The sequence below is a fragment of the Hydra vulgaris genome, chromosome 05 (genome assembly GCF_038396675.1).
Source record: "Hydra vulgaris chromosome 05, alternate assembly HydraT2T_AEP".
Classification (NCBI taxonomy): Eukaryota; Metazoa; Cnidaria; class Hydrozoa; order Anthoathecata; family Hydridae; genus Hydra; species Hydra vulgaris.
In genome coordinates, this window is record NC_088924.1 from 23164989 (window position 1) to 23190897 (window position 25909).

Below are 25909 nucleotides of genomic sequence, written 5' to 3' on the forward strand. Positions count from 1 at the left end.
AACCCGAAATGTGTTTGTCTGTTTTAGTATTAAATAATTCAAAATAAAATCACTCAATAAGTAAATGAGTTTTTTTACGAGCTTTTGTAGCCAGAGCCGCACCAAGGGCGGGGCCGGCCGGGCCGCGGCCTGAGGCGCTAAAATTGGGAAGGCGCAAACTTTAATAAATTAAAAAAACAATAATCAGTTTATAAAACTAATTTTTACGGCCTCGCTGGTGTTGATAAGAAAATTAATTAAAATTCCGCCTCTTGACACAAACTCTTAAATATTAAAGCTCATATACTGAATAAAAAGCGCCCTATAACACTAATATACCTTTGATAACTTTTGAGCATTATAATTCTATTATGAGTCGAACCCAAAAGTTATCTGGTGCTGAATTTAAGAAGAAAAGAAAACAGCGCAAAGAAAGTGACGAGAAACTACAAAGCTGTTTCAAAAAGTAGTTGGTAACAAACTCAGTGGAGAAACAAATTATTTCAGAGGATATTTGTATTGAAATTAATGACAGTTCAACAGATCCTATAATTGACTTTAATTGAGTTCAGATCATCATTTGGAATTAATTGAAGAGGAGATTTTCATCAGCCAAAGTCAAGAAGAATTTTGCACAACTGATTCAGAACCAACCAGGAAAGATGAAAATGCCTAGCTTTCGGGCCCAGCTGAAATGGACGAGGATGAACCTCATTCAGAAATCTTAGAATTTCCAGTTGCCTCGGAAGAAAATTTTTAACACAGGGTCCAGCAACATGGCCTAAAATAACGGACAAAGCAATATGCTTTTTGATTAAGCATAGGCCAGAGCAAGACAGAAGAGAATTTTTCCCAAACACGCTGTGTGATTTTGACAACAGAATGCGAAAGTTCAGCTCAAAATTGTATGAAAAAATTCATCCCAATGGTAAAAAATTTGTTCGCACTTGGCTGCAGTACAGCAATAAAAAAGATTCTTTATTTTGTTTTTGCTGTTTGTTATTTTTAACAACAAAAACCAACAATTTCTCAGAAATTTCTAAAGGGTTTTGTGTCTGGAAAAACTAAACCCAAGAACTCCTGAGCATGAAAACAACAATGAACACCAAAGATGCTATTCTGATCGGAAAACTCTTGAAAAAAACCTCAAGGAAGGAAAGACCCTGAATTTTGATCTGTAGAGAGTTATTAGTGGAGAGATGAAAAAGCGGAGAGATATCTTAAAAGTGATTGTTGATGCAATTTTGTTCTGTGCCAAGAACAATCTTGCTCTTCGGGGAACAACAGAAGACATTGGTCAACAAAACAGTGGCATTTTTTTGAACTTAATTGAGTTGATTAGCCATTATTATCCTTTAGTGGCTGAACACATTGCGTCCGTTAAAGCAAAAAAAACCACAACATCCTACTTTTCTCCTTGAATTCAAAATGAGCTGATTGAGTTACTTGGGAAGAAAGTCAGGAAAGAAATTTTGTCAAACATTAAAGAAGCTAAATACTACTCTGTTCTGTTTGACTGCACTCCAGATACCTCCCACAAAGAGCAGATGACACAGATCATCAGGTATGTCCGCATCAGTGATGAAACCTGCACAATTAAGGAAAGCTTTGTGGACTTCATTGATTCTCACCAAAAAACCGGAAAAGGTCTTGCAACAGAAATAAGTGAAAAATTGGAGAAGGATGGTCTAAGAATTTCCGATTGCCGGGGCCAAGGCTATGACAATGGAGCCAATATGTCTGAAAAATACAATGGCGTCAAAGCTCACATCAATTCTCTTAATGAGTCAGCAAGATTTGTTCCATGCGCAGCTCACACTTTAAATCTTGTTGGTGTTCATGATGCTGAGGTTTCCTCACTCATGATTACGTTTTTTGGAAAGGTTCAACCCATCTTTAACTTTTTTTCAAGCTTCACGTCAAGATGGGAAAAACTGATGAAAACATTGACCATCTCATTAAAGGGAAATAGTGACACAAGATGGTCTACCAAAAAAGAAGCAATTACACCATTGCACAGACAAATCAAAGATGTTCTTCAAGTTTTGGAATCCATTATCCACAATCCCATGACAAATGCTGTCACAGTTAGCAGTGCAAAAGAACTTCTCATTCATATTAATTTCAGTTTTTTGTGTTTGTTGGATTTCTGGTGTCAAATTCTTTCTCTAACTGACCGGGAAAACAAACTGCTTCAGTCAAAAACCATTTCAATTGACATTGCCGTAAAAAAAATGAAATAGTTGAAGGCTTTCATTCAGAATTTTTGAGATGTTGGGGTGGATAATATTATCAAAGATGCCACAGAAAAAGTTAACCAGAGCGGAATTGATGGTAGCTTTCTAATTAAGAGGAAGCGCAAAGTGAAGCGAATAGCATTTTATGAAGCTGAAGATGACTCTCACCTTCTCACAGCAGAAACAGAATTCGGATCTCAGTGCAACCTTGTGTTTGACAGCATTATTACACAAATAGAGTGGCGGTTTGAGGTTGATTTCTGCTGTACCCTCTGATTTTGGCTACCTCAGTGGGCATTCACTCTCTAAAAGTTCAGTGGATGAACTCAAGTGAAAAGCTGCAAATTTATCTCAAATTGACAAGGCAGATTTAGATTCTTCCGATTTCCAGTCAGAAATGGCAAGCTTTAAATATCAAGCTGCAGCAATGATGGACAACTTTGAAAAATCTAGCCCGATCAACATTTTGCAGTTCATTCATAAATATTCTTTGACCGATGCTTATCCCAACACAACAATTGCTATTCGCATCTTCCTCACCATACCAGTCACAGTTGCTACGTGTGAGAGAAGTTTCAGTAAACTTAAGCTCATAAAACACTATATGAGGTCAACAATTGGCCAAGAACGTTTGTCTATAATTTCAATTGAAAATGAAGTGGCAAACAACATTGATTTTGATGATGTCATTAGTGAATTTGCCTCAAGAAAAGCCAGAAAAGTGGCATTGAACTAAAGTTTGTGCAACCTTAATGACAAATTTTACTTATAACTTGATGTGATAAATTTTGTGATCAATAAATCATTTTTTTCGTTTAATTTTCTTCTTTTTTTTTTTTAAGGAGGGGGAGGGGTAAGGGAGGGGAAGTGGGGGCGCAATTTTCTTTTCTTGCCCGAAGCGCAAAATTGGCTCGGTGCGGCCCTGTTTGTAGCAAATAGTTTAAGCGGTTTTCAAAGAAATTGTAACTACCATTTGGCGTTCTACAAAACGCTTTATGTATTTTTATTTGTTCTATTAATTATTTTAATAGTAAATGACTCACAATTAACGTCATTTACTCTTAGGGTATCTAAACGCTTAGAAGTTCACGCCTTCCTAACCGATTTCGCAAAACTTGCCTAGAGGTGGGGTTTGAACCCCATCTCTGGGGATCCTTGTTTCTGAGGCAAATTCGCCTTGTTCTGGGACCCTTTGTTTCTGAGGCAAGTGCGCTACCACTGCGCAACGGCTGCCTATGAATGAGAATTAAATTATCATTCTGCATTAACTTTGGTCAAAAAATAACTTTTCCCGAAATTTGCGGTCTTATACGGTACACAAAGTTAATAAAAATTTAAATTACTTGTAACCTGTTAGCCACCAGATCTCCAAGTTTGTTTTTGTTTTTCATTGTTAAAGGCAGCCATGTTTTTAACTGCATCTCCGAGCAGTTGTAAACGATTTTCCTGAAGTGCAACATGTTGCAGGATTGGCTAAAACACCCTTTTCCCTTAAACCGTTACAAGATGGTTAACTAAAATAAAAAAACCCCAAATCGCTCCTTCTTATTAGATGGTTTGGATCTGTTTCAGTAGGGTGAATTTTTTTTTATGAATTTTTTATTAGAGTCATTCGGTACTTTTAAGGGATTCACCCTACCCTCTTCCTCATTTTGTTTGTAGAATCGCCTCTGACTATGGTGACTATCAAATTACTTCTCAGAATACAGTTTTTTTTTGTTTTTGTTAAAAAAGTTTTTTCGGTTATTTTTATTTAATAAAAAAATTTGATGAGTCTTTATAGGCATGTAAATTGTAAAAAATTGTAAAAGTTACACCTTTACCTCTTATATGTTGAAGAAATTTTTTTTAAATCTTTTATAAAGTCTTACACGTCTATACAAAAATAAATTATTTTTCACATATTTGTTTACAAATCGTCCCCTCAGTATTATCTTGTTCTATTTACAAATGTAATGAATAAAATATTATGTCTTATATTTAAAATAGATTAAGAAAAAAAATTATATATAAATAAATAAAATGTTCTATGTAAAATAATATAATATATTATATCAGGTAGAAAACTTTATTTATTTCATTTCTAGATAAAACAAGATAATACTGAGTGGACGAACTGTCAGCAAATATTTTATCAGGGTAAAGCGTCTTGAAAGTATTGATTACTCCTAAAAAAAAAAAAAAAAGATATCTTCGGAAAAAAAATATTTTAGGGCGGCAAATTTAAGAAATAAAGCTTTTAAAACACATCGCATATATTCTTTATCGTTTCCACCTTACTCTTTGTATCCAGGAGTCGTTTCCGAGCTTTCGAAAAAACAAACCTTGAGAGTTTCCTAATAATATTAAATCAAAAATGTAATAAAACTATTAATCAACTTAAAAACTAAAAGCTTTTAACAGCTGTATTAAAAATATAAGGGGAAAGTATTTCCTTACCCAACCATTGGTTTAGCCCAAAAGTGTAAATTTGTTCAGATTCGCTTTCCAAATTCTTTCTCCAAACGGAATTAATAAATTTTGATGCATTATTGTCATAGTCTTGATTGCTTACAGCAAACCATTTCTTATAAATACCATGAAACATCATATATGTTTTTCGATTACGATGAATGGCGTAAAACTCTTTTGTCACCGAGTGATGACCGAGAACGGAACCAATGATAATATCTAATTCTGAAATGAACTTTAAAACATAAAGGGAAAAAAAAGGTACAGCTAGCCGTTAGATGAAATTTATTTTATAATATAAATAAAATAGTTTTAGTATCTTAAGTATTTAAAACAATATTTAAACTTAACAATACGTTATTAATTTAACAAATATGTTAATAACATGGCCTAATGAGATGGTAAAATTTTTAAAAAATCAAACAATCATAGATATTTCTATGGTTTGTTTCTGCAGTATAATTGCAATAGTTTTTTTTTCTTCAACATCATTTTACACAATATATACTAATCCTGCATTTGTACCTATCTGCAAACTGTTGAAAAAGTATGTTTTAGGCAGTTATCTCCACCTTCTGCAGATAAAGAATCAATATTTGACAATATGGAGAAATATTTTAAAATTTTACTTTAACTATGACTTATTGCTCATTTATAAAACCCTCCAGATCTTTGATAAAGGTTTTTGAAAATTGTTTTGGCAACTGTAAATGCTCTTAGTAAATATGTTTAAAAAATGTTAAAAACCGCAACATATATGAGACTGCACCATCATCTCTGGTCAATGGAAATTTTCTGGTGCCTGCTTGGCACTCATTTGTTTTTCCAATCGTTGCAACTTTTCTACTAAGTAAAAATAACACTCTACTAAACAATCTTAAGAATTTGATGTAACTGTCCAACCTGCCCTAAATTACCTAAATAAATATTAAATATCTATCTGGATCTTTATATTGAAAATATGTTCTTTGTCTATGTTTTATATTTTTCCAAAACTTTACCAATTTTTTAATAAAAGTGTTGGCTTCTTTTATGTTACTGTTGGATTTTAGAGCAGTTGCAGTTTTGTCACAAAAGACTAGTAGACACCTTTTTAAATAGGTTTTTAATGTAAAAAAAGTTTAGTCAATTTTGTAATGTAAATTTTCTGTGAGCCTAAACAAACTTAATACATTAGAGCAACACGCAACTTTAGTTTTTCCATTAACTTTGTAACATTACAGTTGACTTTTTTCAGTGATTCAATTACTTTAAACAGATTTAAGTAAATGTAAAAAGTTATATAACAAGATGGTATTGTTGTAACACATTCAAACTTTAATATATAGAAAAAAAATTAAACAACTATTGGCACATCATAGGGCGACAGGAACCCCTTCAGCACTCTTAATTCTCTCTGAAACAAAATGAGTTTGTTCAAATACAAACTCATAAATTGCAAAATCAGGACCTCCATAAAGTGAGATTAATGTGAAACTTAAACCTTTAAGGACAAAGAGACATATTATTCTGATCTGTTATATTATGTATATGTCTATGACTATGCATAGGCCTATTCATGCATTGCAAATCTTTACAAATTTAATATTTTTACATTATTAAAAGTTTATTTATTGAAATAATGATGTTGCTTGACCAATCTTTCCAATTTTTAAATAAAGTCGCTTGCAACCAATAATTAATAAATTAGTTTAACTCTTAGGGCTCTCAAAGGGTTGAAAAAGTAGTTCCTAAACAGTCTGGTTTATTTACTTCCAAAGACTGAGCAAGCAAAATAAACCTAATGGAGATTATGTCAATTAAAAAAAACTATTTTAGCATTTAACTTTAGGCATCAAAAATACTTTTAAACTTTTAAAAGTTGAAACATCCACTGCAGAATCCATATTTCGAAGTTAGCTTTGTTATAAGGGAAATACTTACAAGTTCATAACCTTCTTTTATTCTTCCAAATAATGATCTTGGACCACAAAATAATCAAGCTGTCTTACAATAGTTTCTTTGCTGTACTTTTTTTTCCAGATTGTACTAAAGCTCATACTACAAATGTGTAACAAAAGATTCATCATTGGTAATGAAAATCTTGTTTTCAGATAGAGATGCAACCTATAAACAATTCAACAAATCTTTTGAAAGTAAGATAATTTTTGATCTTTGACACATAAATCTGATAATTTAAGAGCTTTCTTTAATCTGTTGACTAAATAATCAGCCAAGGGAATGATACCAAGTTGCATTAACTACCCCAAAATCAACTTCTTTATATTCTCTTCATCTTCAGATGTAATGACCTAAAACATTAAGCTCTTTTAGCAGCTAAAAACAGTTGAAGTTCTTTAGGAATAAACGGACGAAGATTTTTTAGACATTTTTTTTGTCAATAAACTAAATAGTAACTATAACTTAAGCTCATAAATTAATTAAGATTTAACTAGAAAATATTATTACAAAATAACTTTAAAGTACTTTGTAAACTGAGGTCTACATACCCATATTATGACGCCTGTTAGTACAAATGGCCATGTTTCAATATAAAAAGGTAAATCTTTAACATAATAACTTTACTTTTATTATCTTTTCAATTTCTTTTTATGTTTGAAAGTGGGATCACCTATTTGATGTTACATACGATTGCAAATACACATGTATATCTGCGTTAACTTATAAAAATATGGTTGAAGAATAGTGTTTTTATTTTATAAAACCTATATTAAAAAATGCAACACTTATGTTAAATTACTTAAATTAAAACTCATCTTGAGCTTCATGTTTAATTTAAGCTATGTAAACTTGCTAGAATTTCATACTTATTCAATATTTCTAATTTCAAAAAAATTTAAAGTTTATATAAAATTGTAAGTTTAAAAAAGTTAGTAAATATAATTAAAATTGAAGTTTATACATTTATATCCATAATAAATAGCTGTACATTTTAAGAGTTAATTAAAAAACACACACACACCACTAACATATATACATTAAAGTTTGATTTTAACAACAACAGCAACAAAAATATACATTGAAAATCAATACATTCTTTTTGTCACTGTATATTGTCGCCCACTTGGTTACATTGTAAATTTCTAACAAAACATTCAATATGCCTAATGTAATTTCCTGAATTTGTTCATTATTATGTTATAGTTAATTAATATTAAATTTTAATTTCTTGATTTACAAACTACCACCATAAATAAATAAATTAATTACAATCATTAGCAGATAAATAAGCTATCATCAATAAATTTAGCAAATAAATAAATATTTTACTTTTTAAGTTTATTTTTAATATTCATTGTATTTCCAGATTTAAAATGCATAAAAAAATTTGTTAAACAAACTTTTTCTTCTTTTTTAAGATGTCTAAATAAATATACATTTGTACGTTAATTATTAAAATTTAGTTTATTAAATTGATAGATATAATAGAAGCACTGAAAAGAAACAAAAACAATATTCACAACTTCAATATAATTACAAATGGTCATACAAATTTATTATAGCGTATATAAATTACTAGAGTTAGTATTATGGAGAAATGCAATATTACATAAATACATAGCAATTCTTCATAGATAAAAAAATACTATACTTACATTGTATTTCGTATTATATAAAATAAAATATATGGTACAAAGTTTTGAAGTTTGAGAAAAATTATTGAGTGAGGTAAAAATATAATATTTTAAGATTTAGTTAAAGTCAAATGATTAAAAGATTATACTGTAATTAACTTACGTTAACAAAAAAAAAAATAAAAAAAATTAGAACTTACCAGACCACAACAACCCGTCATTATTGGAATAATAACATGCTGCTTTAGTACTAAATAAATACAATTATAATACAATATTGATGTTGCGACAATCAGGTAAAAACTTCTTTGAAAAGGAGTCAATCACCTTGATAAACAATGCTGCTGCCCAGAGAAACATCTTGTTTATGAAGCAAGTACTCTACAACTAACGCATGTTAAAACTATAGGAAAAATCAATCTAGCAATACACCAAAAGAATGTAGTTGTGATGTAGTGGTAAAACTTGTCAATTTATGAGCTAGAGATTTAAATACAGCCATGTCACTGGAAAATTTGCTGTCAACATGTTTCTCTGTGCAGCCACTTTTAGGTCTCATTTCCGAATGTCGAACCTAATTCTGAGAGCTGATATATATATATATATATATATATATATTAAATATATATATATATATTAAATATATATATATATATTAAATATATATATATATATTAAATATATATATATATATTAAATATATATATATATATATATATATATATATATATATATATATATATATAATGAATATATATATATATTATATATGTGTATATATATATATATATATATATATATATATATATATATATATATATATATATATATATATATATATATATAATATATATATATATATATATATATATATATATATATATATATATATATATATATATATATATATATACAATATATATATATATATATATTAAATATAAATATATTAAATAACAACATCTTAAATGAATATTGGATTAATTTAAGTTATAAACATCAATGAGTTGTCAATTAGGGTGTGTCATACTTTTTTTTTTTGAATTTTACTTTGCATAGTTTAAAAAAGGGTAAGGTATAATATTAAAAGTTCAGAACCGTTAAAAAAAAAAAATAAAATAAAAGTTTTAGCTACCAAGGAGTCAGTGAGACTATTTCACCAAAAGCCCGGGGGGGGGGGGGAGGTAGAAAAAAAACTTAAAAAATAAAAGTATTAAAAAAAAACAACTTACAAAACGTAAAAAACGCCATCTCTCTTTTCAAAAAAAATTTTTTTTTGTAAAAACAAATAGAGGGGTTTGCCCCCTCCCACTGCCTACCACTGAAACTGTAAAATTAGGTTGCTTTGGAACTAAAAATAAAACTTTTATATAGATCCACACAACATTTACTGGCATTTATTAAAATAAAGTACAATAAAGATTAATTCTTAAACATTGTCAAGCCAACAAGGTTTTGTTTAGATAGATTACGTGACATCAACTTCTGTGACAACTCTAGTCCTTTAATACAACCATCTCTTCTATCTTCTGTAAAAACATTTTCGCATGCCTGGGTAACTTTTTTTACACATCTTTCGACAGCTTGAGTGTGGCAACACAAGTTTGGTACAATCATTGGTTTAAATAAATACTCTTTGATGTCTTTAGTTGTCATGCAACAAGTCAAAGGTGGTTCAAAAGCTTCATTCCAATCAATAAGATCCTTGAGACAAATTGCCTTAGTATTGATATCTGGTGTCCTTCTTGGTCTAACAGATAGATCTCCTAGTTGTTCAATTTCATCACCTTCTCCTCTTATTTCTAGAATTTTGAGTACACTGAAACTTCTCTCCTCTTTATTTTCAGAACAAAGGATAGTTTGTAGAATAGATTCAGAGAAGGCATACCAAGCAGATTGCTTAATAGTTGGAATGACAGTATTCTGAATATCGAGTAACTGGTGTTGAAGCATATTAAGCTGGTAAAGAACATGTTTTGGTCCTTCTGTCCAACTATGTTTAACTTTGATGTTAAACCAGACAGGAAAGTACACTCCCACAATGAACTCGACTAGTTAAAGAAGTTTTTGGGCTGCATCGCCTTGATGACCATGATGAGATACCCAAATTCTACATATTCTATTGGCTGTTGTTAGCCATCTGGCCATGTTAACAGGGCCAAATTCAAGAAGTCCTAGTTGCTGAGGAACATGACCACTGCGTATAGCGTTAACTATTTGATAGCTGTAATACTGATCTGTAGAAAGGTCTTTAACCACATCATTACTTAAGTTAATTAGAGGCTCACCAGTTTTAACTTTACTAAAAAAAGGGTTAAATTCAAGAATGGTTGCTTCATCAAGTAAGCTTCCAATGGGTCAACTCCATTTTACCACTTTTAGATTCTCCATCTAACAATTTAATTAGACGTTTGAGTGGTAATTCATTGGTGTGTAGAGCACATACAATCCAATTTAACTTTCGCCCTAATTTCAGCTCCATAAAGTGCATTACTCCTCCATCACAACCAGTGTTTACATTGGTAGAGTCTCCACCAATTGCTTTTAAGTATACATTAATGTTCCTCATTGCAGTATACTTAATAATCTTATCTGCTATAATTTCAGCGTGGTTCTTTTTTGCTTCTTTAGCTGGAGTGAAATGAAATAAATACTTACCATCACCAGAACAAATAGTGTAATGTTCTTCTTTAACTTTAGCCGGATACTGTCTGTCTGATCCATCTACAGTTAAAAATACTTTAGTAAGATCTTTTCGTCTATCAAAAAATATGCAGCCAATAATCTCTTTATTGCAATAATCATCAAACTGAATAGCAACTTCATTCAATACTTTATCCCTAGCTCTCCGAACTTTACTGTGATCTATTATTAATCTAGTGTCACTTTGGGATACAAGTCCTCCATCTACCCATACTGCAGTTGCTATGACTGCAGTTGCTCTTAAACCAACACCATATCGAATACTGGCTAATGCAATATTAGAGATATCTTCATATTTTCTAGATTTTTTTAAATATTTTGTACAAGACTTTTGAATAGAAAAAATCTCATTTTCCTCAGATTCAAACTCTTTATAATTATCATGTTCGTTATCTTGTTCATTTTGAGTATTATTTTCTTCTTGCGTTGTGTGTTTTTTTTCTCTCGTTTGTTTTTCTTCTTCTCTTCTTCGTTTGCAACTTTGTACTTTTTTGAACCTTTTGTACTCCATCAAATCAGCAGGTCCAAGTTGATATGAACTAAAAGATCCAATCTTTTCTCATTGGGCGAAAAAAAAGGTAGCAACATTTTGCTTACAACTAGACAAATTAAAATAAAATTTTCTTTTTAAAATAATCAAAGAGATCAGTAAAACATTAAATTTGATTTTCAGGTTTACTAACACTTTTATAATAATTGTCGTATATTCACTCATACCTTTTATACAAACCAGTTCAATAATTGGTATTTTTCTCTCCCTAGGACAGATACAGGTAATGTGGGCACCAAATTTACAGGCAGGAGAACAACATTGCTCAGAACAAAGAACTATTTTACAGCTACACTCCACCAAATCAAACAGTTTGTCAATAATGAAATTAAACTTTTGTTTTATAAATTTAGTTGCTTTGTTTTGAGAAATTAGACTAGTTTTGTTCCATGCGTCTATAAGTCTTGTTACCAAATTATGCTTTAAACAAGTTACGGGAGGCACAAATAAAACACTGGCCCTTTGCCATTTTTTTGAAAGTTTATTATAAATATCCTGGATCAACTCAGAATCGCTACAGTTTCTTCTGTTTAGTTTACTTGTTTCTCTTAGAAAAATACCATATCTTAGGACATCTCTCATTGTTGGCAGTTCAGCTGTTGGCAACTTTTTTCCAGATCCCAAATATTGACGTTAACAAGAACCATTTTTCAATCTTGTTTCAGTAGCCATTTAAATTTTTATATATTTTTTTATCTAGTAATTTTTAAAATTAGAAAGACATAAATATATATTATAAATATATAAATATATATATATATATATATATATATATATATATATATATATATATATATATATATATATATATATATATATATATATAAATATATATATATATAAATATAAATATATATATATATATATATATATATATATATATATATATATATATGTATATATATATATATATATATGTATATATATATATATGTATATATGTATATATATATATATATATATATATATATATATATATATATATATATATATATATATATATATATATATAATTTGCATAACAAATATTAAAGCAAAATACTTTTGAATAAATTTTTGTGTGTAGCCATTCATCAAATAGAATGTATAAGTTAAATACATAAAAAACTTTGCAAAAATACTAATTTTTAAGTATTTTGTAAACCAAAATTTCTGAAACAGTATAACTATTAAACGAATTTTGTTTATCCTGCTATAATTTTGATAAGGTTGTTGTAAAGCAAATATAACACTAAAATATTGAAATTAACCCTAAAAATATGAAAATATCAAAAATTTACAATTTTTGGCAATTTTCAAGGCAGTTCCCTGGTAGCTTATACTCATTTAAATTCAAATTTTTTGATAGTTCTGAATTTAATATGTTAAACCTCACCCTTTTCTTAAAAATGCCACTGATAAGTATGAATTTTTAAATTTTGACCATAGTATGACACACCCTATTGTCAATGCTTGTAGTTAAAAAACTCATCATTTTTTATTAAAACATCTAAATTATGTCCAATTAATCAGGTTAACCCATTGTTAGACATCCAAATCACTCCAGCTTCCATTGCTAAAGTTATCTCAATTAAACTCTCTACGGCTTGTGGTCCAGACAACATTCCTGTCACAGTCTTACAAAATTGTTCTCCAGAACTCTCTTCAATTTTCTCTAAACTATTTAATAAATACTTGACTGAGTCTTATTTTCTTGCCTGCTGGAAAATGGCATCTGTTGTTCCAATTTTCAAAAACTCTAATGAACATTCTGACCCTTCCAATTATTGTCCAATCAGTATTTTTTCTGTTATTAGCAAGGTCTTTGAGTCTTTGATAAATAAGTTTCTCATGTCCCATCCTGAGTCAAATAACTTGCTGTCAGACAATCAATACAGTTTTCGATCCTCTTGCTCTACAGCTGACTTACTAACTGCTGTGACTGAAAGATTTTATCATACATTAGATGGAGGTGGAGAGGCTAGGACTATTGCTCTTGACGTATCTAAGACTTTTGACAAATTTTGGCATGTTGGTCTTCTCCATAAGCTTGTTTCATAAGGTGTATCTGAAAAAGTTTTTGAGATTATCAAATTGTTTCTTCCTAACCACTTCATTTAAGTCATTTTCTTATTTCTAACCGCTTAATTTAAGTCATCCTCAAATCGTTTCTTTCCAAGTGCTTTATTTAAGTCAACACTCTTCGTTATTTCCAGTAACTTCTGGGGTACGTCAAGGTTCTATTATTGGTCCTATTTTGTTTCTTATCTACAATAATGATCTTCTCAACAACCTTACATCTAAAGTAGATCTTTTTGCCAATGACTTAACTTTATAATCCTGTCTTGACAAAAAGTCTAGTCTTTTTGATCACTTAGAGCAGGCAGCCAATCTTGAATCTAATCTCACTTCTGAAACTGATTGAGGCACAAGTGACTTGTACATTTTAACTGCAACAAAACTCAGTTATTTACTGCAAACAACTATCGCAGTACTGTCAACATATTGATGAACAGCAACCCTCCTAAACCCTTGATGAATAGCAACCCTCTTACTGAGTCCTCTTCTTTACATCTTCCTGGATTATCATTTACTACTGAATTTTCATGGAAACCATATTTGCAATCGATTAGTAAATTAGCATCTGCTAAGGTTGCTTCTCTTTATCGTGCTCGTCATTTTCTCTCTCCTGATTCCATTCTCTACCTTTGCAATCTCATATTTGTCCCTGTATGGAATACTGTTGTCATATTTAGGCTGGTTCTTCTTTCTCTTTTAGACAAGGTTCAAAAATGCATTGTAAACGTAGTTGGACCCGGTCTATCTGCTAAGCTTGAGCCTCTTTCCCATCGTTGTAAAGTTGCATCTCTTTTTCTTTCTACAAATACTATCATGGCTGCTGCTCAAAGGAGCTTTCATCTCTAGTTCCATCAACTAAAATTCATTCTCACTTGACTCGTCATTCATTAAAGTCTAATTTCTTTACCGATCTGTCACAGCATGCTTTAAAAACTTTTATTCTTCTAGCTTTTTACCCTGCACTTCAACCCTTTGGAACTCTCTACCATCTTCCTGTTTTCTTGACTCATACAACCTTCACCTTTTTAAGTCTTCTGTCAACCATTTCCTTGCTCTATAACTCTAATATTTTTTTTAGTAACTCCCAACTTAATAGTGGTTGCTTGCAGCCTTGTAGGGAGTGAATCAGAATTAAAAAAAAACAACAAAAAAAAACTTAATCTCTCATCTTGAATCTAACAACTTCTTATCAATAATATGGATTTTGGTCTTCTCGTTCTACAGCTGATTTGGTAACAATAATAAAACTTATAGGTTTTATTGTGCATTAGATAGAGGTGGAGAGGTTAAGGGTATCGCTCTCAACATTTCTAAAGCTTTTGATAATGTTTGGCATGCTGGTCTTTTCCATAAGCTTTCTTCCTACAGTGTATCAGGTAACATCTTAAAGATTATTGAATCCTTCCTTTCCAATTGTAAAAGTTATCCTTGATGGACAGCTCTCTACCTCATATCCTGTAACTTCAGGGGTTCCTCAAGGTTCTATTCTTGGCCCTATACTCTTTTTAATTTACATAAACAATCTTCTGGATATTCTCAAATCTAAGGTGGCATTGTTGGCTGATGATATTGTGATTTATTTTTGTCTTGATAAGAAGCTGATATTCTCTGATTGCTTGAAGGGGGGATTTGAGCTTGAAATGGATCTCACTTCTACTACATTATGGGGCTCACAGTGGCTGGTGAACTTTAATTCGGATAAAAGACAATTTTTTCAGCCAATTGTTATTGCAATAATTTAGATCTTTTTTTATTTATGAATATACTCAATGAGTACATTCATAATGCATGACATTTATTAATGTACTCAATGAGTCATCTACCCTTCACCTTCTGGATTAACTTTTACTTCCGATTTTTCTTGGAAACCATATATCAAATCCATTACAAAATTAGCATCTGCTAAGGTTGCATCTCTTTATCGTGCTTGACACTTTCTTACTTTGGATTCTATTCTCTATCTCTATAAACATTAAATCTGTTCTTGTATGGAATACTGTTGCCATATCTGGGTGGATCTTTCAATAATGCTCTTTCTCTTTTAGATAAGGTGCAAAAATGCATTATAAACATAGTTAGATCTGCTCTTGCAGTTAACCTCCAACTATTATCGCATCGTCATAATGTTCTTCTTTTTTTCTTTTCTACAAATGGTATAATGGGCACTGCTCTAAAGAGCTAGCGTCTTTTGTGTCATCTACTAAAATTCATTCTTGTGTTATTCGTCATTCAATTAAGTCTCATTCTTTTACTGTGACTGTTCCTTTTTTTTTCCTTGAAAATCAGTTCTATGGAATTCGCTTCCTTTTTCTTGCTTTCCAGATTCATATAATTTGCAACCTTTTTAGTTGCCTGTCAATTGTTATCTTGCTCTATAAACTTCAACTTTGCTCTTCCAGTAACCTCCAACTCTAATAGTGATTGCTTGCAGCCTTGTTGGAAGCAAAGGTGTTGAAAAAAAAAAGAAAAAGAAAAATCTGATATCAAATTATGAAATGGAAGATCAATTAACTGTATCAGCATGGAAAAAGTATTAAAAGTTTCAGAAAAAGAACCATTTTTAAGTTTTTAAGTTGATTTTTTTAAGATTTTAAAGTTTTTAATTGTTCGCATAAAGAAAATATCCAAAACTAGTTTGCTTCTTGGAGACAAGAAACTCATATAAAAATTAGTTACATGAATTGAGTAACCAACTAAAAAGATACAACAAGAAGTTATCGAGGCAATGGTTGAGTAACAAAAAGAAAAAAAAAAAAAGAAACTATAGGACTTGCTCTCTACCTCATATCCTGTAACTTCTGGGGTTGCTCTCTACCTCATATCCTGTAAAAACTTCAGGGGGTGCTCTCTACCTCATATTCTGTAACTTCAGGAACATGTGAATAGATGAATATTAAGTAATGTAACTGAAAAATCTAATTTAAAGTGACAAAATATGAATCAAAAACCTAAACAGATAAAGGAAATTCAAAAGGTTGTAATCTATGGTTGAGTAGTCAAAGAAGAAAAGACAATTCTGTTGGTAATGATGAAATACTAATTGATTTGACATATATCTTTTGGCAAATCTTTTGAAACCCATTTTACCACATTGGCACTGAATAAAAAGGACTTGTAATATGCAAACATTATAATAAATAAGTTATGAGAAATTGAAGATATGCAAGTGCTAAAAATAACAAGCTCAGTTGACATTATTAGTAACAAACAAAACAAAGCTTATTAGTAACAAGCCCAATTAAAATGGAAAATGTAAGATGAATTTGAATTACAATGGAAAGGAAATACACAATTGGATGATAACTATATAAAAACTGTTAAAACACTGACTTATAAAAACTTACTTAAAAGACTTACAAAAACTGACTTAAAAACACTGAAAGCCATCTGATAAAAGAGAATAAATACACTAATAAAAACACTGAAAAGCATGTAATAAAAGTCTTTTTGCTGAATATAACTATATTATTATGCAGTACCAAAAAAAGGGATACTTATAAAAAATTGATGAGAAGAATCTATGTGTTAGTTTTGAAGAGTCTATGTGTTATTACTTATCACATTTTAGGATTCATCATTCTGATAAACCAACAACAAAAGTAAGAATCACATATGATGGATTGCAACATACAATATTAAATTATTTAATGATGATATATTTTAATTTTAAGATTAAACTTCAGATAGAAGTTGTTGTTGTTGTAAACACATCAAACTCTAATCTAATCAAAACCTAGATTAGATTAGAGTTTGTTGTGTTTACAACAACAACAAAAACAACAAACTATTTATTTTACCTAAATAATTTTTACAACTTTTTTGATAATAATAATAATAATAATAATAATAACAATAATAATAACAATAATAACAATAATAACAATAATAATAATAACAATAATAACAATACTACTACTACTACTACTAATAATAATAATAATAACAATAATAATAATAATAATATTAATAATAATAATAGTAACAATAATAATAATATATTATAATATACGACAAAAAAAAAAATTAATACAAATTATAGTATTAGTAATAACAAGTATGTTTACAATAATTACAGTGAAAAAATAATTATAATATCTTATATTATAATAATAGTTGAAATTATTTATAATAATAAGTTAATGATTTATTTAGGATGGTGTCACTCATACAGAAATCTGATTAAAGGAGTGACCCCAATTTTTAAACATAATATAAGTAATAATAAGCAAGTTTCAGTTTAATTAACTAGTAATTGAGAAATTGCTTTTTATTAATGACATAAAAACAAGCAAAAAAAAAAAAAAAAATTTATTTGACTTTAAAAGCTGTTCTTGAAGCAACATATAGATAATACAATGATTTTGACGGTATTTAAAAACAAAGAAGTTCAATTCAATAGTAAATGAAAACAAAGGAATACATGAAACTCACATTACTATGGCACTCAGCTAGAATGTATATACAAAAATGGCTTTCAAACTCAATCAAAGTTTTTTAGGTAATAACAAAAAATTATCATGTTAAATAAATAAATTTAGATTTTGGAGAATTATTGTTTGAAAAGCTAAACTTTTCAATGTTTTATTTCGAATGTTTACAAAAAATTTGTTTTATATACATAACATTTTTGGCTTAAAAAATAGTAACAGTATTTACTACATAGAATTTTTTTTATCGCTCTACACCATTCACATCAAAATTATTATGTAAGAGTTATAAATTGATTAACTTGATTAGGATGTTAAAATTCCGGTAAGATGGTTAATAATGCTGATCAATGGTCTCAAGAACTAAAAGATCTTCCAATAATAGACATTCCCAGAAGCGTGCAAACAATTTCCCAGAAGCGTGCAAACAATTTCCCAGAAGCGTGCAAACAATTTAAGGTGCATTTATAAAAAATGTACATTTTTTATAAATGCATCTTATAAAGCATACTGTACTGTTGCTTATCAACAGTAATTGTATAATACAGGAGAAGTGACCCGTGGAATTGTCAAAACCTGAAGTAATTCCATTGCAATCTATCGATTTGCAGAAAAGATTATTGTAACCTTAAAGCTTGAGCAAAAAGACATAACTGTATGTTGTAATAGTCTAAACGTTTTGTTGTGGATTAGATAACTTGAAAAGGCAAAATCGAAAATTAAAAGCTTTTGCTGTCAATCGCATTGGATTAGTTGAATCAAAAACTAAGCTAAAATAATGAAAGTAAATACTAACTACTAAGTAAAAGTCATTATAGCAGGTTTACAAACAAGAGGAACACCTGAAAACTTAAAAACTACAATTTACGGTAGCATAGACCAAATTTTTTGAATTCTGTAGAAGAAAAATGGTCCCATACTTACATTGAAGTCATGCAAAAAGTACAAGTTTAAATAAAAAAGAATGTCGTATTAATAAATTTTGTGTAATCCTCTGAAGAGTTTAACACAAACAATTAAACTGCCTTATATAAATAAGTTCTCTTGCCCCTCTACTAGCAATTCGTTTTAAGGAACCACTTTTCACGTTTTCTTGAATCTATATTGATTTTGCAGGGCCATTTCTTTGTATGCAGGGAAGAGGGAAGACACAAAATAAAAGATAATTGTGCTTGCTTATTTCTTTTTTATCTCTAACAGCATACCTTGTAATGCATATAATTTGAATACAAACTCATATTTTAATGCCTTTCAATAAATTATAAACAAAATAACATCCAAAATTATGACATTATATGGAACAAATTTTGTTAGCAGAAGTCGTCGACAAAAAAAACTTGAACTTAATGCTCCATATATATATATATATATATATATATATATATATATATATATATATATATATATATATATATATATATATATATATATATATATATATATATATATATATATATATATATATATATATATATATATGTATATATATATATATATGTATATAATATATATATATATATATATATATATATATATATATATATATATATATATATATATATATATATATATATATATATATATATATATATATATATATATATATATGAAGACCACACTGGAAAAACGATCAAGCTCATTTTTATTGTTTTGAGTAAATTAGACTTTAAACTTCAAAACATCATAGCTCACTTATTTGTTAAGCTTTTTTAATTTTCTCTTTTTTATTATTTACTTGAGCAAGGTCTTTAATAAAAAAAAAAGTTTTACTGTAAAACAATAACAACACCATCATTACTTAGTATTGATGGTGTTGTTATTGTTTTACTGATGGCCCACCTTTTTGACGCTTGATCGTTTTTCCGTTTTATTTTCTTTTTTTTTTCAAAAAATGTTTGTAAAATTGTAAAGTACAATTTTAGCTAGTGCAGTGTAGAGTGTATCTATTGTTTGTCTAGAAGAATAGCTAATACAATAAATTAAGGGAAACTTAAACTTTATTAACTAGAAATAAGATGCGTTTTAGTAATAGTGATCAAGATTAGTTAAAAAATAAAAAGTTAATTGTTTTTAATCATCAGTGTCCAAGCTACTTCCTTCAGAACCTTCAATGATGTCTGTAGCTGAGGTTGAAAGGTTGTCAAAGAATGCATGGTTTTCAGGTTGATAAAAGTGCTTGAGAACCTGGAGATCTTTATACTTTTCTTTGCTGATCGCCAGATCAGTAGGGTAAAGCTGCATCAGCGTTGGAAGATTTCTAAGAATCGATCCCTTCTTCAAATAACTAAAAGTCTTTTTTAAAGTGACCAATTTTAAGTTACTATTAAATTTTAACAGTAGTAGAAAGTAAAAAAGAAGAAAAAATTTGGAATAAGATGCCGTTTAAGTCTTTACCTTCTAAAAAAAACAATGTGAAGTAAAAAAAAAATTGTCCATTTTCGATTGCTTTTTTGCCTCTAAAGAATGTTTATCAAACATCTTTGATACTAGGTTTAGCAATTGTCGGATTTTAACGCCGTTATTTTCAAAAAGAGACCAACATTCAATTAACTCTATTGCACGTGCAGCCTCTGATAATTTTGGCTTTACGGAAGGCGAATGGTTCGACTCTTCGTCTATCTCCTCATCTACCTCAGCACAACCGTTGATTAAAATGGAATCCAGAATTTCTCGATCTGTTATAGCGATTGCTTTGCTTGTACAAATATCAAAATCTATGTTTACATAATCTTCAATATGCCACGTGATTTAAGCTCTTTGACATTTTCTTCAAGCAATTGAAAAGGATCGTTTTCACCATTTATACTAGCAACCGGAATTTTCGTTGAGATGCCTGCCTTTCTAAAACAATTTATTACAGTGTTAGTCGATACAGCATCCCATGACTTGACCAACATGCTCATAGCTTCAAGAATGTTGATATTTGGGGTCGTTTTACCAGCATTGATATATTTTATCTGACACCTCACAACATTCGTGCGATAAAAAGTCTTCAATGCCCTTATGACTCCCTGGTCCATTGGTTGCGTTTTGGAGGTTGTGTTGGTAAAAATACTAATTCAATTGCTTTGAGATTTTCAACATTAGGATGAGCTTGGCAGTTATCTATGATTAATACAACTTTTCTACACTCAGCATTTAACTTTGCGTCAAGTCTCCTTACATAATCAGTAAAAATTTTAGAGTACATCACGGAATTGATTGGGACTTGTACTGACAAGGTAGACTTTTGACACCTTTGAAACATCGTGGTTTTTCTGCTTTTCCAATTATAAACATAGGCAGCTTTTAACCAACCCCATTTCCTGCTGCTAAGCCTGTTAAATGAACTTTGCTTAATTTTCCTCCTGCACATTGTTCACCTTTTAGATGAAAGGTTTTTGTCAGTGGCTGTTGATAAAATAAACTAAAGTCGTCAGAGTTGTAAACATCTCTCAATTCATACCTCGAGAGGATAGTAGGCAAATGGGTTTGCTCTCAACTTTTCCTCTGTATATGACCTTTCCTTGCCAGAAATAGTTCGAAAAACAACATTACGTCTATTTTTCCACCAATCAAGCCACCCTTCTGAAGCCTTAAAACCCGCAATGTTGAGCTCTTTTGCAAAACTTAAAGCTTTTTCTCTAATGATGAGCCCACCAATCGGTATATTTCGTTCACATGCACTCATAAACCATTTATATACAGCTTTATCAACGGAACCATGCTTCCCAAACTTAAATTTTATCTCTTTGCTCCAAATTTAACTGACTCATACTTGCTAATTATATTTTTTTAAAGCCTAATCCAGTAAGTTAAAGTGTTTTAAGGAACACTGAACTTTTTTGCAACATTTTTTTAGTTAGTCCTTTTTCTAAATCTTTAAGAGCAAGATATTTTTCTTTGATTGTCAGAACTGTTTTCTTTTGTTTAGATGCCATGTTGAAACTTCTACCGCACTACTTTGCAATGTCTTCGATTTTTCAATTATATTTTAATAACATTATTTCGTTTATAAAATTTTGATAATGTTTAATAACGTTACATTTTGAAATGCAATAGAATGGTATCTTCAAACAAAGAAAATTTTCGAGTAACTGACAGGGTTTTCGTCGAGGGGAGTAAAAAATTCTTTCGAATAACTGCGTGTTCGAATAACTGATGGGTATTTGCATGGGTTTGTTAAGGAAAATTTGCAGGGAATTAAAATTTCTTTGAAAAAGCGGGAAATTCGAATAAGTGCCAGTTCCAATAACCGGGAGTTTAATGTATATATACATATGCATATAATAAAATTTTGGCAATTAGCTATACTTCAATTCTTTTAAAGTATCTCAATCATATATATATATATATATATATATATATATATATATATATATATATATATATATATATATATATATATATATATATATATATACATATATATATATATATATATATATATATACATATATATATATATATATATATATATATATATATATATATATATATATATATATATATATATATATATATATATATATATATATATATATATATATATATATATATATATATATATATATATATATATATATATATATAGACCTCGACGGGAAGTAAGAGCTTTAGCTATTGCTCTTGCCCATATTCCACTAAAAAAGTTTACAGAAGCAATTGAAGGCTCTCACTAATATATAATATTTTCTCTCAAAAGTATAACTATCATTATAACTAAAATGAAAATCACTGCCAATTTTTTTTATTAAAAAAAAATTAACTGCATAATAAACTGCAATGCTTTTTAAAAGAAACAGTTTTTGCAAAAAAAAAAAAAAAAAAAAAAAAAATATATATATATAATTATTACACTCTAAATTATATTGATAAAATATAAATTTATTCAAATGATAAAAAATTATTGGATAATAAATTTTTTTACTTTAACTTCTTATTCACTTTTATTGAGGAATTTTTAAATGTTGTAATTCTTAAAATGCTTGCATACTATTACAATAAAAAAATTTAAAACGTTTTTTATAAGCAGTAAATAATTTTATAGCCCTTTGTCAACTTTTCTATCAAGTAAGTAATGTTGTTAATAAATAAATGGATAGCTAGTGTGAAAACACAAGCGATATAAATGACGCTTATATTCTTTGTTATGTATATATTCTTGTGACATTAATGTTACAAACATTTTTTTTTCTCTTGCCATGTTCGTTTTAGGAGAGCTTTACTCCGCTCTAGCAATCATTTACTCTCGGCGAGGTCTGTATATACAAAGCAAAATTAAAGGCCAAAACATTTGTGAAATTTAATAATTGACTTCATTTGAGATATTTTAAAAGAATTAAAGTATAGCTGATTGCCAAAATTTACAAAAATTTTGTAAAGTTTTATAATTTAATATCAAGATATTAAATTATAAAAATTTCTCATTTAATATCTTGATATTGAGTTATACATTTTTTTTATAATTTAATATCAAGAGAAGTGATATTTTAAAAACATGGAAAGGCTAACGAAGTGTGGGGAAAAAAAATGACTTACAGGAAGATTTCTGAACTTTACAATGTTTCAGGAATAAGTTACATTATATAAAGATTTAGTGAGTGTAAAACTATTGAAAGCAAGCCTGCCTCAGGAAGACCTAAAGTTACAAATAAAATGATTGAAAAATTATATCTAAAAAATATAAAATCATTAAGTAAAACATTGAAATAAAAATAAAAACCATGTAAAACAGAAAACATAACTTTAAATTCAGTTGTATGTCTGAGAGGGTGGCTTTCAATTTTTTCAGTGATATAGTTAAATATATTAGGCATTTAATATTTAAAATCGAAAATAATTTTATTATAAAAAATACAATTTTTTCATTAAAATTAATTTTTTTTTACTTATGAAGAACATTATGTTTTTATGTATGTCAAACATCTACAGTTTAGTTGTTTTTTTTGTTACAGAAAAAAATAATTAAATAAACTGTCTGACAGAAAACCCACAGAATATTTATCAGTGACATTAAAACTGCCTTGGTAAATGTGTTGCATTCATTTTCATAGTTTTAACAACATTAAAAAACTATGTATAGTATACCTTTGCATATATTGGTTCATGCATACATATATGTGCTGTTTACCTGCATCCCAATAAATTCCACAACCATAGCTATCTTTAATTGAAATAAATAACAAAATTCAAGTAGAATAACCTCGTACACATATTAAGTTAAAAAACAAAATTTTCTAATGTTTAAGCTTAACTTAAGGTAAAAACAGGTAAGGTTAAAACAGGATTTAAAGTGATCTTAAAAAACCTGTTTTATTAAGATTTTGTAAGTTTAAATTTTAATCTAATTTTCCTACTTATCTAATCAAATCTTTCAAAATTTTAAAAATTTACATCAAAGAAAACCTGTTTTACTCATGAAAACTTACATCAAAGAAAATCTGTTTTAATCATGAAAACTTACATAACACTTACATCAAAGAAAACCTGTTTTACTCATGAAAACTTACATCTAAGAAAACCTGTTTTACTCATGAAAAACCAGGAATAATTCTAAAAATCATATAAAAAATTTGAAAAACTGATAATAAATGAATTAACTTATCAAACTTCTTAAAAACTATGCATACATATTTTAACTATGCATACATATTTTAACTATGCATACATATTTTAACTATGCATACATATTTTAGAATAAATGAATGAAGTTTTAAATGAATGAAATTTTAGAATTGCTATTACAATACTTTTATTATTTAAGTAAACATTTATACATACTGCAAAATCAACTTGAAAAAAGTCTATTTAAAAGTTGGATTTTTAAAAAGTTGATCATAGCAGAAAAAAAAATGAATAAATAAAAGTTCACAATCAGGAGGTAATAACGTAAGTACATTAGGATGGTAGTTTTTCTCTCATCATAAGTATTGAAATATGGCAAATAATAAAGTAAATAAACAATCAGCACTGGCATTATCTGATGAGTATGAGTTTGTTGGTTTTGGTCCCGAAAACACAAAAGTGGTGAATCTCAACTACGTAATAAATTTGACAGTGATAGTGCATTATTTAAAAGAAAGATTTAATTTGCAAACTAAATTGATTAGTGAGCTACAATCTGAATGTGGTGAAACTGTAGCAATATCATTATATAATATATAGTTATATAGTTGAAGATTAAAAGATTTAAAATGGGATAGCCCATCAAAATTAACAGTAATACATAACTCAGTATATCTACTACAATCATTTTTTGTATTGAACTTCCAAAATTCTACTGAAAAACTTTAGAGGGTTTTAAGGGTTCTTCCATCTTTTGGCAGATCTGAATTATATGTCTTTTTTAGTTAGATGAGAAAGTAGGTTTTACATCTATCTTCAACAACAAATCAACTGCCAACAGACACAGAAGAAACTTTTACTCAACCAAACACCTGCTAAGAAAAAGGAGTGCCAAATTTGTAACTCTAATGTATTAGTAACTGGGATTGTTATTCAAGAGGAGCCAGATAATATAGCAAATAAGAAAGTAACTTTTTAAGGAATTGGAATCAATAAGAATATTATTGTCAAGGTAAATTGTTTTTGTCCTAAATATGTTAGTTTATTATCTGATAGTGACATGTCGCCATATCTGAAAATCAAGCATAATTCACGTAACTTTAAAAGACTTAACCAATCAATTAAGCTTCCTATTAAAAGCATGCTATTAGACAGTGCCAGTTTACAAGATTATATACGCAAGAGAGAATCAAACAGAATCAGAACAAGCAAACTTCAAAAAACTATACCAAGAGAAAAAAAAAAGCAGAACAATGAACTTAATGCAACAGAGGCAGCCAAAGTATTGTGATGATGGTAAAATAAATTAAAAAAAAAATTCAATTAGGCTTGGACAGGAACAGCGTGTGATAAACGCTATTGCTGACCACGCAAATGATTTTT

The 25909-nt window shown here is 28.8% G+C and overlaps 1 protein-coding gene across 2 annotated transcripts in view; it reads right to left on the bottom strand.

Annotated features, from left to right (window-relative positions):
• Positions 1–4408: 4408 nt before the first annotated feature.
• LOC136080699 (uncharacterized) overlaps positions 4409–25909 on the bottom strand; it is a 55318-nt gene continuing 33817 nt past the window's right edge. For both annotated transcript variants that reach the window (XM_065797687.1, XM_065797688.1), the window contains 4 exons: positions 24050–24125; positions 8443–8492; positions 4656–4892; positions 4409–4552 (listed from right to left, as the gene is read on the bottom strand). In XM_065797687.1, coding sequence (XP_065653759.1) covers positions 4479–4552; positions 4656–4892; positions 8443–8492; positions 24050–24125 — 437 coding nt within the window. In that variant the 3' untranslated portion in view covers positions 4409–4478. The remainder of the gene's footprint in view (positions 4553–4655; positions 4893–8442; positions 8493–24049; positions 24126–25909) is intronic.